Below are 14,989 nucleotides of genomic sequence, written 5' to 3'. Positions count from 1 at the left end.
GATTGGGCATATATGTTGGTTATGCTGGGGATAGCATCAGCTAGTTTGCACGTTATTATGCTATGCAGACTGCTTCTCTTTAACAATTTATGGAAACAATCTGAAATACTTCTGAGAGAAACCCATGGGATTTAATCATCAAAGGATGAAAAAATCCATCATCTATTCTTTGCTGATGACAATGACCTCACTGGATCACAGAGGAATAGGTGTGAAAATAACTAGAAAGAAAGAACGAAGGCAAAAGCAACCAGACATGAAGAGTTCTTGCAGAAGGAGAAAGATAGTAGGGATACTGAAATTGGTTGAAGCAGCAAAGATATTCCCATCCCAGCCAAGAGCCACTGGAATGTGCTGGACCCCTCAAGCAGTGGGACAACTTAGCACTCAGCTAAGTGTCACCGAGAAATAAATCTAACAAGTAGAAATCCAGCATTACTCAATAGCTGCTCTAGCTAAACAGCATTGAGCCTAACCTCAAGAGACCCCCTACTCCCACTGCCCTTCCCTAAGGCAGAATCAACTATTCTTATATTATTCCCAATAGCTACTTGTCTACTCTGTTCTTCAAAAGCTTTACGGATGCTTTGTAAGTTAAAGCAGCACTCTGATTCACTCAGCACTGACTCACCCAAGCACTCGCTTTTGCTGCTTCACTGTCTTGACTGTTGTTAAGTTTTTTTTCCTAACTTGCTTCTTCCTAGTTTCTGCTAGTTTGCTTCCTAATTTGCTTCCTCCATTCTGCAGTCTAAGTCCATGACTTCTTGTGCACCACAGAGGTGGAGAAAAGGGCTTGAGGACTGCTCTTATCTCCTGTATTCATCTTCTCTCCCTCAAATGAAGTGGTTCCAGTTCCTCTTATCTTTCCCTTAATTTCCTGTTTTCTAGCCCTCTGAGCAGTCGGGTCGCTCCCCTCAGGACTGTCACCAAATGGTCTCTACCCTCCTTGAACTGAGATGCCTGAAAGCCGTGTCCTGCCTTGGCAGAGGTCTTGCTAAACCCAACCACAGTGACTGAACTACTTTGTGTATCTGCTTTTGATCGCACCTGATGGCAAGTTGTCTGCTGTTTCCAGGGGATATTGCTGAATCCCGTTTGGGTGCCTCCAGCCTCCTTTCTGAAAATGTGCTACTTAAGCAGCCATCCCTCAGCTTGCATTTATGAGGTTGATTATTCTTTCTCGAGCATATTACTTCACAGCTTGCTCTCTTGCATTTAATTTTTTCCAGACCACTTCTCCAGTTTGTCAATATTAGCTTGAATTTTGATTCTGTCCTCCAGTGCACGTACCCTCCTGGGCAGCCTGGTATCTGCAATTGTAATGAGTGTGATCATATCCATTCTATCATCTAGGATATTAAAGGATATATTGAATAATACCAGATCCAAGGCTGAGCCTAAAAAATCACACTTGACCATTTTCTTCTCTTTTGATAATGAACCACTGGGAACTACTTACTGAGTACAATTTTCAAGATTGTATTCATTCTGTAGGGGTTTCGTCGAGGATGGTTTGCTTCCTCCCTTTGAATTGAAATAGTATTTTGCTATGAGGAGGTAATGATTTACTTTCACAGGCCAAGTGATACTGGAATGAAAAATGGCTCTCTTAGCAGAAGAAGAAAGCCAAAGTCACCTTTGATGGCCCTGGTGGGATGTGCTGGGTGTTGTGGATTGCAGTGACACGCCTGAATGGACACACACACACAACTCACCTCCAGGGCATGTGATGGGTTCACCGCTCACAACGTCGCGGAGAACGTGAAATGAGACAGTAGGGCACCAACAACCCGCGCGTCGTGGTTCCTGCTCACTGCGATGTGCGTGTCCGCCGGGCTAGTGAGGACAAGGCTGTGCGCAGACCTCCCCCCAAGCCCCCAAACCGAGGCGTCCAAGATGGACGTGGACACCAGCTGGGCCAGGGGAGCCAGCCTGCCGTTCTTCAGCCACCATGGCTTTTGCCTAGCTCAAGTGCATCGAGCTACATCCCAAACTGGCACCATAACCTCCCTGGTGCAAGAGTGCAGTTTTCCCAGAGGCCAGCTCATACACCCAGCTCGTCTCCAGCATCTAATGCACCACAGGGGTCCTCAGGAACCACTGTCCTCTCTGTTGGGTGAACGGTTCCTGGAGCCTGCCCTTTTTTCAGCTCTCTGAAATACACAGTGTGTATTTTATAGCCTCATGAAGATTTGTGTACAGGTCTGCTAAGGTCTGTGAAGTTGTGTGGCGTGAGTCATGTCTTCTGCCATCCTGGCCTGCTGACTCTGTTCCAGACAGTAAGGGGGAGAATTTCTCCCAAGTTTTCTCTGGAACTGAATATCCCTATTTAAAAAAAGAATGAGCTTAGTTTTGGGGGAAAAAAGTGCAAGAAGTTTTAAGAGTTGGCAAAGAAAAAATTATACTAAGCTCAGTCAGTCACTGACACAGACTGTCTAAATATAATACAAGTCCCTGGCGTCCCTGTAACTTGCAAATGAGTTAACAACTAGACGAGTTATTGTAACTCCATCCTTCAGGTTTCTGCAGAGGATGTTTACCAGGAGAACTGAAACTGCAGCAACATCCAGAGCAAAACTTTTACAAGTACTCTAAATCTGTGTGAACACTCCCTTTCCCAAACTGACCAGTAACTGGTGTCAACCCCCTTTTCCTATGTCCTCCTTCATACTGTCTCCACTTTAGGGTCATCTGCCCTTCCTTTATCTCTTTTTTTTTCCTCCTTGTTTTCCATGTTATCCCCCCAAATGCAATCTTCACCCCCAAAATAGCCCCGGAACAAAGCAGGGCATTAGCCAACCTTCTGACACACAACTTTCCGTGTCTTGGGAATCCTCCTTGCGCTGGAGCAGGAGGAGATGTGAATAGGGCAGCAGCTGTTTAAGACACCTCCCTTCTGCACCAGCATAGCAGGGCAGAAAATAGCAAACTTGTCTCTCCTGCTGCTTGTGGAGGTGTTGGTAATTTAAGGTAGGGATGAATTAAAACAACCCCACCCAACACTGCTAAATGGCACAATTTTTTACACTTCTTTTTCATTAAGAATATCTTGGCTTTTAGTCCTGTATCTGAAGATAAAACATCAGAACACTTAATATTTCTTCTGGGTCAGAAATTCTAATAAAGTTACAGAGGAAGAAGAGTAAGGTTGGGGTGATTTAAAGGAGCTGTTCTAAAAGCTGCCTCCTCTTGCTTGATCCGCCCTTGTTTTTGACATTTCCCCAGTCTCCCCCGCTTTTTTGTTGACAGGTTCTTAGAGAATGGGTGGTGGCTTTTTCTGAGAGCAGCATCAGATGTGGTTACATGAAAAACACGCATGTGAGAGCTTTGCAGTGACTGCAAAATTGATTCGGGGGGGGTTTTTTGGTGTGGAGTGGGGCTTCATTAGCCAACAGGTGAAAAGAAAAGTTACCGTATTTTGGAACAGCTCAACAAGAACGAGATAAAAGTACTTCTTGTGGGTACAGAGGGCAAAAAAAAAGGCTGATACAAAATAAAGCAGGGAGGAAGCCACTTTGTTAGTCTGGATGGCTGAGATCAGTAAACAGCAAAGATACGGGCATGCAAACTGGCAGGGCAAAATTATGCTGCCCCAAATGCAAAGCTGGAGCGGGGAGAAGGGGGGGCCCGGGCATCCATGCGAAGTGGCCTGGTTTTGTCCGTGTTAACTTATCCTGTCTGGAGGGAAAGAACACGGCGTTCCCCTGGGGGACAGGTTTCCAGAGGAACGTGGCATGCTGCGAGCGATGTAGGTGAGGCTGCCGTCAAGGGACAATGTGGCAAACAGGAACGAATCAAAGCGACTCCTCTTTGTGCATCTGCAATGTTAGGCTGAGTCATTACCATTCATCACCAGCCCGGCTGGTGTGTTCATACTGGTGACAGTTGTTTTCGGGAGAGAGGACAGCTTTTGATGCCTTTTAATTCCTGAAAATAAAAGAAAAAAGGGCTGTCAAGGTAACCGGCATCCGGAGAGGCTGACTGAAAACAGTGGGTAAGGAAATAACTTTAAGTCCCAGGGAAATGCAGCACAAAAAGGAGCTGCCACAATAACCAGGACAGCGTGGCTTGCTCCTTCGTGTTTCTGAAGGAAGCGGTAAATGGCTAAAACTTCCCATGCTTGATTTACAAATGAGCTCCAACTGCAGGACAGCACAGAAAAGTTAGCGTTGTTGTTGCAGGGTATTTTCTCTGCATTTCTTCCTGCTAGGCTGTCTGAGTCATTCACATCTGTATGTGTAGCATCACTCATCTTGCAACTTACTCAAATCAAGCCCAAAAAACCTCCTCAGCAGGAATAGCGAAGCCTCTTCTGGCCCACGCTGGTTCTCATCAGAGATGGATGTGCTCCACAGCACCCTGGGGCAGTTTAGCCATTGACTTTACAGAGGCTCAAGATTTCTCCCATCCACCTCCTGCTGTTTCAAGGATACGATGCTGGGAGCGGCTCTTGCCGGGAAGTTTTAAGGCAAGGTACACCCTGTGACTGCCTTTCCTTCAGCACTTCTCCTTTCCCTCACCCCGGTTGGCCCCACCAGGCTCTGCAAGCTCAGCAGTTTCCAGCTCTGACCGTGGGAGGCTGTTCCCGTCTCCATCTTGTCATTCCTCTTCTCACACCTCTCTCCTTTTTCTTACTGATCCGCTCTCCTGCTCTGTGTCCCCTCATCACCCTGTAATAGTGTTTCTCTCTTTTCACCACTGTCTTCAGCTAGTCACCACCACGGCAGGAGAGCCTTATTGAGGCAGAGGGATGCTCCTGTTGAGCACAATAAGGTGTAGCTACCACCTAAACGGAGATCGTCCTTGCCTGAAGAAATCACTTCAAATAAGCAGGGCAGGAAAAAGGGTGAGGGAGAGGTCTAGAAAGGAGAAGTGACTTCCCCAAGCCTGTCCATCAGGGCCAGAAACAAGTCCTCTGTCTTACCCATTGGGCCAAACTGCCATCTTTACTCCATGGGGACTTCAACAAGTGTAATTTTAAAGCAAACCAAAGCACGAGAAGGGCCTCCTAGGAAGAGAGCTCCTCAAGGAGTCTTGCTGCTGGGGCGGAGGAACAACCAGGCAGTCAAGCCACGCCGCCCCGCCAACAACCAGTCCTAGGAAGCTCTTGGCTTTGGCCACGTCCACCTAGGAGAACACCGCTTCCCAGCCCCGGCAAGGCAGCAGCCCCCAGGTCGTGCAGCCAAGACGCCCAACGTGACGGCGAGGGAGAGCCACGAGCTCCGCGGGATGCGGTGCCACTTTCCGGGGACCGGGAGGCACCTTACCCTGCGCCCAGGGGAAGGCTGTGCTAGCGCTGGGGAGGGGATTTTCGCCTTCCTACGATGACCAAAGTGCTGCCACGGGACTTGCTACAGGAGATAACGAACACGGCTCTAAGGCCTGGGCTGGGGTTAGGTCAGGCACTCCAAAGGGACCTGTCCTGTCTTCTGTCTTGTCTTCTCCATCTGGACTAGTTCAAGTTGTGCACTGCCTAGGAGACCAGCTGTCTCCCTTTTCAGCCCTGCAGAAACCCACTTCTAGACCTTTAAAAAACACAACATAATAATTAGAGATGAGCTCATTATATCGGCTTGTGACTCATCTACCGGAAGCTGTAGCGAACACCGCTGCTGTGCTGGGAGTCTCGCTTTCAAGGGTGTGGCGACACATGCAATTACTAGACTGAGTAATCAAAACTTGGTACAGGTTTACTGTCATTACACGCTAACTTCTGACAGCAGAGATGTGAGGGACTACCGCTGTTAGGCCCCACACCTGTATGTGCACACGCATGCCCGTGACTATCCCTGAGTGGTCCAATAAAGTCAGCAGGACTGTGCGAGGCTGAGACGCTACCTGAAGCCCAAACGTATTTTTGTGCAAGTTTAGAGTAAGTTAGTTTGTAGGCAAGGTCCTCTCCTAAACTGAGAGGCCAGGCAGGAAGGAGTCAACTTGCTTTATAAAGTTCAGGAGACACAGCAACTCAATGGACCGGTGTGATGCAGAATCAGTAGTGACACAGATACTCAAATAATATGCCTACTATTGACAGACAGCAAGTTTACTTTGATATTCTTCTGTTGTTCACCTGCTCGTCAGAAAGGTCCTTAGGTTTGGTAATGCATCAAAGACGGTGACTCGGGAAAGCCTAACTGCAAGAATCACGTCCCTGCTAGTGCATCTGTCCGTGGGACAACTGGCATCACCTATGGCTTTCCAGCTTGTCAACATGTCCATTGCTGTGGGTCACCCACCCCAGCGTGGGTGAGAGCGTGCTGTCACTGCTGCCGTGCTAAATAAAAAAACTAAAATCCCGTGAACACACGGCACTGAGAGAGCCTGGGAGAGTTACTCTGGTCAAACTGTTCCTGGGGTGAAAGTGAGCTGCTCTGCAGCCCGAGCGGGGTGAGCTGTTCCCTGGCTCTACCTCTGCCACCAAAAAGGATTTACATTCATATGCAAAACCCCTACACCCGGGGCTGGCAGGGCTGCCGCTGCGCAGTGGCATTCACAGCGACGGGGCAGGGTGCATTTTGAACCCGTCCTGCCTGCCTCTGCTCTCAAAATCAACTTCTCTCTCAGCAGTGAGGACACCCCACCTCAAAACTCATCTCAAAGGCTGTCTGTAAAAACAAGAAGCGCTCTTCATATGAATGAGACTATTAATGTAAGTGCAGATGCGGAAGCTGTTACCACCAAAATGTTTAGGAAACTGGTGAAAGGAAATAGTTGAGCTGTAGCGTAGGAACCAGTTCAAGCACTCGGCTCTGGCTGCTCCCCGAGCCGCGTCCTCGCCACGATGCAGCACGCCCAAGAAGATCTGACTGCACCCGGAGAAGAAGATGATGCCTTTGGGGAAGGTAAAGTCATCTTTTATTAAACTAATCCCTCTCCTACTCAGACTAGAGACCGGTTTCTAGCTTGGGTGGTATTTCTTGGGTAAATCTGAAGTTGTCTATGGGATCCAAGGTCACAGGGTGACCAGGCTTTCTTTTTCTCCTAAGAGAATGGAGAACAAAAGCACCCCAGATACAATAAAAATAACTTTCACACTGGTTCGGCAGCTTGCTTCCTCAGCAAGGAGGTTACTGCAGAAGAAGAAAGCTGGGGGGACACCAAGTGTGTTTTCTACAGTGGCTGCCCTATGCAAAGTAACGCGTTGTGCATTCAACACCGCAGGTGCAGCTGTCGTTAAAGTAGTAGGGGCTCTTTACGGGGGCTAAAGGCGACTTGCTACTTAAATTGAGCAGAATTAGCCCCCTCCTCTCCGACTGCCACAACCCAGGGCACAAAGCCAGTGCCATAGCTTCTTATCGCTAAAACTGCTTCTGCCGGAGCTTGATCCCTCACTGCTTGCATCCTGTGCCGCCGTTTACGTGTGTGCCGAGTGCTACCAGGTCAAAATAGCAGAGACGCAGATAACAGGACCCAGAGGAGGGGGAAGAATCTGGCCCACAGTGTCTAATTTCTGCCGCTGCTCGCTGCTCCCCTTTGCACTCGAGCGGGGGCCCGGGGGAGAACTTGCTCATGCAAATCTTCTCCCGGCCCCCAGCCCTCTGCAGTTTCCAAGGGAGTTGAAGGCACAAAGAGCTGCCTGGATCCGCTCCAGAGACCGTGAACCTTTAAACTCACTTTCAGCACAGCTTCGGCAAACCTCATTTAAACAAAGCTCGGCTGCGGTTGGTATGGAAAACTTAGCATTGAATAGTGCCAAAGCAAGTTATCTGAGCCCCAGTGAAAGGCATCAATACAGAAAAGAAAGGAGTTTCAATGATGTACTGTCTGTACTCAAATATATTTCTCACGTATATATGACCCCACTCCTCACCCTGTGTCCCAGTTCGGGCTCAGAAGAGCAATGGATTTGCAGAAAGAGAGGTCAAAGCATTTGCATTCAGGAAAAAATCCCGATAGTCCAGGGAAGACCTGATGCCACTGGGCAAATCAACCGGCATCGAAAGTATCCTGTTGCATTCCCTGCATCCTGCCCTCACGCAGGTGGATGCTGTTTCCCAGGAAAACTAGCCGCATGCTCCCACTTGATATGGACATTTTCAAGTGCTCTGAAGAGCCAGTGGGATTTAGGCTTCGTTGCTGTTTCTGAAACCTCTAGCCTATGTTCTTAATCAGAAACGTAGGAGGGAAGGAGAGGAATGTGTGGAGGTTATTCGACATTTATATTGTGTTATCTGAAGGGAAAGATACAGTGCTTAAGAAATCCTTTCCAGCCTCGCAGCTAAGTTGTTTCTGGCAGGGCTGATCCAGCAACAGCTAGAGGAGGCTGGCTTTTCAAAGGCAGGAACATTTTAAAAACCTCTCCATGACCTTGCTTGGAGCAGGAGGTTGGACTAGATGACCTCCTGAGGTCCATTCCCACCCGAGTTTTCCTACAAGCCTATGAGTTGGTGACAGCCTCTTCAAGTCATCTGCGTGTAACTGGGAGCAAATCTACCCCAGCCGCTCTCTCGGCCAGAGGGTCTGTGGGCTCCCAAACCTGCCAGCTGGAAAGCCCAAATAACACAGGCGCGGGGCTAGCCTTCCCCTCCAGCCCCTTCTCCTCTCTCTCCAACGGGTTAGCAGAGAAACATTAACTTTTTTCACCGCTATTTCTGGAGCGCCGTTGACCCTGGACAAGCCAGCACGCTCCCCCGGGCTGGGTGGGATCCGAGCGTGGAGGAGCCGTGCCTGTTTCGGTCATAGGGCAGCCCCCACCCCGCTCACGCTGCAGAGACCTAGGCACTAGCCAAAACTTAGTCGCAGATTTTCAGGCCAGATGGAAGCATTTGTCAGGTGCTGAACTCCGACTCCCAGCTCAGCACAGACCACAGCTCTTAGGGCGTGGGCTATTTTTTTTTTTATTTTCCACATCCGGCTTGATTTGGAAAGCGGTGATGGCAGGTCTCCCATCTACCTTTTTAACTTGTCCCAGTGCTCAGCTACTGTCACAGTTAAAGATAATTACAGCTTATTTCTTCTAGTCTTGATTTGTCGAGTTTTTTGGAGTTTGTTGCCCTTTTGTCCAGGAGAGCAAAGGACTTGCTATTGCTTGTACATATAAATGTCTCATATAACTATCCACAGACTGTATTCAGACTGCTCTTACCCTTTGCCAAGCAGACTGTTATCATTGGCTGTGTCTTTATAAAATGCAAGTTTTAACCTTTTAAGCAATTTCATGGTTCTTCTTGGGACCATCCCCTTGGAGATGTGGACACCAGCATGGAGCCCACAACTCCAAAACTGTTACATTAGGGACAAATCCAGAAGTTACATGATCTGTTCACTCATACTTTATATATATGTGTGTGTATATATATATATATATATATATATATCTCAGGATCAGTTTGAGGATCAGCTAATATGTACAAGGACTGCTTCAGTCCTTTTGGGTCCCAGCATCACATGAGGGTCTCCTCTTCATCAGATTTTCTTTTATAACCCTCAAGTCTTTCAGCATCAAAATTTCTCAGGACAGGGTCAACACTATCCCATAATTATGGCTTATCTCCTTTGCTCCCAGCTATGCCCACACTAAAATCGGATGAATCAGCTCCCTTTCTCAAGTAGCCTGGTCTCGGAATGATTTACCACTTCCCCAGACACTGTGCCATCTGCATATTCAGTCAGTCACTGTTTAAAGTTCTCTTTCAGGTCACTGACATAGAAAGTGTTAAATCCCATAGGGATGGAACCAATCTGTGCAGGTCCTCGCTAGAAACTGGCATCCCCGATGATTCCTCAGCTGGGTTGTATCTGTCATTTGGACTTGTTTTGGATCCATTCAGCATGTCCCAAACTGATCTACTCTATTTTAAGTTTCTTAGTCAAGATCTCATGCAGTACCAAGTCTTAATTCTTACAACAGTCTAAGAAGTACACTATCAACAATTATTTTCTGTAAAACTAATCAGTGCCGCTGATTGTATTCCATTTCCTTTAATTTTGCTTATGTGACTCCTACATCAGCTATTCCGTAACGAGGCCAGGACCACTGCCAGGCTATCGCACCATTAGTGACACAACATTAACTCATAGCTCTCTGGAAATCCTCTGGTGTTTCAGGTTTTTTGAAAAAATCAGCAAAGAGCTCCTTGGATAGCTCTTATCAAAGCTACAGTTTAAAATCCTCCTTTGGCAAAGATAAAGGGAAAAATATTTTCTCATTGATATAGACCGTAAGCTGTCACTGATATTTTCCCACATGCACACAAAAACATTTGTCAAAAACTTCTGCATTTTCTGCAGCATTATCGATAATTCTGACATTTTCATCTACTTATGCTCCAATAGCATCGTTTTTCCTTATTGTACATTGAAAACTCAAGTCACAGAGCTGGGTGTGACAAGCTATAGTATATATATCTTCACAAAAAATCAGGCTGCTCTTGCAATAGGCATTCAAAGCTTGAAAATGTTGATCCTCAAAGAAAATCTGTTAGCTAATTTTCTTGTTTTCTAATAACAACCTTGCACTTACATTGTGCTATCTCCTTCAAAGGATCGGCGGAGACTTTGCGAATGACTGTGCTTAGGTTCAGTGAAGCGCAACTCCCTCTCCTCTGCAACACGGCCATCGTTTAACAGGGCACAGCTGTAGTATGCAAAAGTTTCGAGAAGGAGCTATTTTAGCCTCTTGAAAGTACAGGCAGTGATATGTTTCATTTCTTTTATGGCCTTACGCACTATATTAATTCAAGGCAAGTGACTTCAGTTAGTCCTACATACAGTCAAAACACCTACTTTGGGGAAAATGCTTTTTAATCTTTAGTGACTCTAAGTGCCTGAGATTCTGAAGTTGTATTTCATTAAAAAGAAATCACTTCTACTAGCACAAGTCTTCCCCTCATCACTGCAGCCAAACGGGCATGGGTTTTCCTTGGCTCTGTCTAAGCTGAGGAGCCAGGAAGGCTCCCGGGGCTCCCAAGCCCAGGGAGGGAGGGAGATTTGGGCACGAGTCAGTTCTCTTGGCAGACCCTGGTTTCCCCGGGAGGAGAGCTGACCGCTCACACGGAGGCATGGTGTCACTGCGCCAGGACAGCCTCTGACCGCGGCCAGGGGCTTGGCATGGCAGCAGCTCCTAGATCAACGCAGACACATCCATCCACAGAGTTTGCGAGCACTCAGCAAACACGGCAAGCGTATGGGTCCGGGCATTTCGCTAGCAGTGATCAACATATCCAAACTGAGAATGCACAGGAGAAATAGAAATTAGACCGCGATTTATTGCAGATCTTTTCACGCAGCTGCTCCACACCGACCTCTCCTCACATCTCCACTTCCCACCTCCTGTACGTGCCCTCCGGTTGTACCCGCAGTAACCACGACCTGCCTCTCAGGCCAGAGCCGAGACAAAAATCCCATCGTGTTTCCAAAGTATGGGGAAAAAAACCCAAAGCCGTCTTTTTCGTAATGGTCAGTAAGTAAGTGTGTGCTCCAGTTCAGCAGACCGGAGCCCCACGTTGGACGGTGCACGGCACGCTGTCAGAGTCCCAGGGCCCTCTCCTCGCCCAGGACTGACGCGCTGCTACGGCACACAGGCACGCTCCAGCACTGCCGCCCACCAAGGCTCCCGGCAGAACAGTAACTGCATCAAACTTTCAAGGTATGCTTCAAAAATGTACCAGATGCCTTTACATCCTTGTAAAGCCTGCCTGCCCTTTTTAAGAGAGAAAAGGGTTTTAGCTCTGGGGTTTGGGATCAGCTTTGAAGCTTAGCTGAAATGAAAGGTAGCTGCTGTTCATGGTTACGTGCACCGCCTGGTGTATTGTAACGTCGCTGCTGATGTTAGAGAAAAATGAGGATAAAGTCTTGGATGTTAACTTAAAGTTGAGACATGCTCTTGATTCAGCAACAATTCGGGTTGAGCAATCTCTCTCTTCCCCTAAAGCAATACAAGACACCATGCTTTCTGTGGACGTACAGCTGCAGTGACTTGTCCAAAAGTCACGCAGGCAGATCAATGTCACAGCTTGTCTGTGACCCACTGGGCCAGGCTTCCTTCCATGCCGTAGCTAGCCAGCCGCCCACCCGGCACCGCCAGCCCCGCTTTGGTGAGAGCCAGCTCAGGTATGTCCCCTCCTCACAGAGCGCATCAAACTGATGCAACTTTAAGCAAATTATATCTTCTAAGGATATTCATGTGTACGGTATTCCGGCAGATGTCTACCTCAGGGGTAGACGGAGATACTGGTTTTCCTATGTTTTCACCCCAAACAGAGTTTGACGTGTCTACTTTTTCCAGCATACGAGGGCCCAATATCTGAGAAGGCTGTAGTAAAGATGAGCAGCCTTGCAATGTATTAAGCATGGCAGCTTCTCCTCATTGACTGCTGGGAGACTACAGAGCATTGTCCTGAAAACATTTACAGGTCCCACCAGCCCTACCTGTCCTTTCGGCTTATCTCGCATTCCCAGAGATGGAGAACGCGTGTGCCGTACTCACCGCAGCCCAGAGGAAGAGAAGTCCCATCGCTTCATTGCCAAGGCAACAGTGTCTGCTTCAACCAGATAGGTAGATGGTAGTAAGAGATGTTTGGCCTATAAACTCAGACTTAAGCACCTTTCTCCAGGAGCATGGGCAGACCTACTTAACGTGCAGGACAAGGACGGTGTGAGAAAGCGGGTTCTCTCTTAGGAAGCATTTTTATTTATTCCTGTTTACACTAAATGCTTTGCTCACCTGCTTCTCGCAGCTGCTTCTTTTTGGTTGTGGTCCGTGGGCAGATACAGAGTTATGCAGACGGGTGAGAGAGCTTTTTGTGGTCGGAGGACTCGGTGCGAGGCGCCCGTCCCCACCCCGGGTGCCCCCACACCGACCCACCCGCAGCGCTCTGGCTCCCCGGCGCTTCCAGCTGTCCTGGGCAGCTGGAGGGCTATTTTTAACAGGGCATCGCACTCCATATCTGAAGCAGAAATGATTGAGTCCATGAGGCTCGAAATTAAAAAAAGATTGAAATGAGAGACACTTTCTGCTTTGTTGTCTCCCTGTTTTTTAATTAAAGATCTTTGATCTTGTTATTTCCTTCTCCATGTCTTGAAGGCAACTTGTTTGGTTCGTATTTGTCGGCAATATTTCTAGATCACTAATAATAACAACGGTGAGGGGAAAAACCAGGTCAAATAAACAAGTGGCATTTAACCAGCTCTCAGAGAAAAGAGGAAGGTATGTACAAGTCAGAGAGAAACCACTTATTAGGTGTTCTCGGGGCACCCTCTAAGCTTGCAAAACAAGTGTCTCACCAAAGGCTGAAGCAAAATTGCCTTCCTTTTCACCCATTTTTTCCCTCCTGTTTTTAGATAGCGTCTTTACAAAGCTCCGCGCAACACAAGCTATTTGTCGCCCAGTCCCGTCATTAAAGTCACAAAATAAATGTGGCTTGGCTAGCATGAGCTGGTGGTGTAAACAATTTCACCCCTTTAACAATTCGAGGCACAGCTCAGCTGCCTCTGAAATGAGTTCCGCCTGCCTGGATGCTAAAAGCAAAGCCTTGTGGTTGGTGTACCGAGGGTGTGACAGTCACAAAACAACCAGGTCAGGAAGTGCAGAGTTAAAAGGCGAGGAGTGAAAACAGTCTGAGAACATGAATTAGAGAGAGGACGGAGGAGTCAGGCACTTGACAATGTCACGGAGGCACTATAAAGTTGATGGTGGGATGATTTCCCCGATGGTGGGATTTCTCCTCTATCTCAGCATTGCCTGGGGGGTGAGGGGTGTTGTCAGGCCCCACAGAATTTTAAGCAATATTGTCTTGATCTGGCGTCTAAGAGCAGGGAAATGGCTTGACGAGGGGTCCCGCTGTGGCTGCCTCCTAAGCAATCCTTCCTGGCTGCTGAAATTCACAGCTCAACCTACAGACCTTCTGCCAAGGGGGGTGGGTGTACCTGTGTGCATTTGCACACCCCAGAGAAGGTTGGGTGGGGAGGGTGCAGGAATCATTTAGACTGTGAAGAGCCACTGATATCCCTCTGTCTTTGGCAACTGGAAAACAGGTGAAGAAAACCGCTATGGAAATCCTGAGCACAATAGGCTTAATGCTGCATAACTTATGGGGGCTGACATTGGCTTACTCCAGTTTAATTGCAGGTAGTCTGGGAATTGGAAAGTTCAGAGACCCAGAGCTTGGAAATGATGCCTAGAGTTCAAATAGTTGGCAAAAAGATGGAAAGACAAAAAGTGAGGTGGAAAGAAAGGAAGCCGCAGAGAGAGAGAGAGTGAGAAAATAAGGTGGGATTTGGGGGAAAGTCCCACTGCGACCCAGCCCCTGCCTGAACAAATGGCAGGGGATAAACACATCTAGCTGCAGCCAAATTGGGGCAGTTCAAATCACCTCTATTCCAACCTTCTCAGATATTTAGGGTCCTAACTCCTCAGACTGGTTACCTTAAGTTCCCCTTACAGTCAATAGTGAGTGTGTGTTGTGTGAGGAGAAGGGAGGGCAGGGATGGAAACAAGAAGCCCCTCCAGGTGCCAATCCAGAGCACGGAGATGGGGATCCTTCACTGCTGGAAGACTCCGGCTCTTTCCCTGCCCGTGGCAGTCCCCTGCTGCCAGCCTGGCAGAGGTGGGCACAAGCGTGGCTGGTGCCCATAGGGCAGCGTGCATGTCCATAGGGGTGTCTGGTCCCCAGGCAGGGTGACGATGGGCAGATCCACTGCACGAGCCAGGTAGACTCATCTTTGTGATAGCGGGTCCCAGCTTGGAAGCCCTGCGGCAACCGCCTACCATTAAAGTGATATTCTACTTTTATTTTGCCTCTAAACGGGACTCGGTAGCTAAGGTACTGCCCACACAGGCCTGGGGTTAGGTTCCTCGGGTGCACAGCGGTGCTTTTAGTTATGCCGCATTGGAAAAACTGCCTGCTTTTGGTGCTGCCCTGTTGCACCGTTGGGGGGGAGCTCAGCGCCCGGGCGGCTCCTGCAGCATCATTCACCAGACCTGTGCCAGGACAACGCCTGGTCTTTACTGCCCAAGTCATCGCATTGCATGAGCCTGCCTATAATTAAT

General features: G+C 48.2%; 1 protein-coding gene across 3 annotated transcripts in view; it reads left to right on the top strand.

The window, feature by feature from the left end:
• Positions 1 to 6,630: 6,630 nt before the first annotated feature.
• The window catches only part of RIPOR2 (RHO family interacting cell polarization regulator 2), a 69,636-nt gene continuing 61,277 nt past the window's right edge, over positions 6,631 to 14,989 (top strand). For all 3 annotated transcript variants that reach the window (XM_030011878.2, XM_041123029.1, XM_041123028.1), the window contains exon 1: positions 6,631 to 6,842. In XM_030011878.2, the coding sequence (XP_029867738.1) occupies positions 6,782 to 6,842 (61 nt within the window). In that variant the 5' untranslated portion in view covers positions 6,631 to 6,781. The remainder of the gene's footprint in view (positions 6,843 to 14,989) is intronic.

This window comes from Aquila chrysaetos, chromosome 4, assembly GCF_900496995.4.
Source record: "Aquila chrysaetos chrysaetos chromosome 4, bAquChr1.4, whole genome shotgun sequence".
Taxonomy (NCBI): domain Eukaryota; kingdom Metazoa; phylum Chordata; class Aves; order Accipitriformes; family Accipitridae; genus Aquila; species Aquila chrysaetos.
The sequence above is the reverse complement of the archived record's forward strand: the minus strand, read 5'-3'. Positions and strand labels throughout refer to the sequence as shown.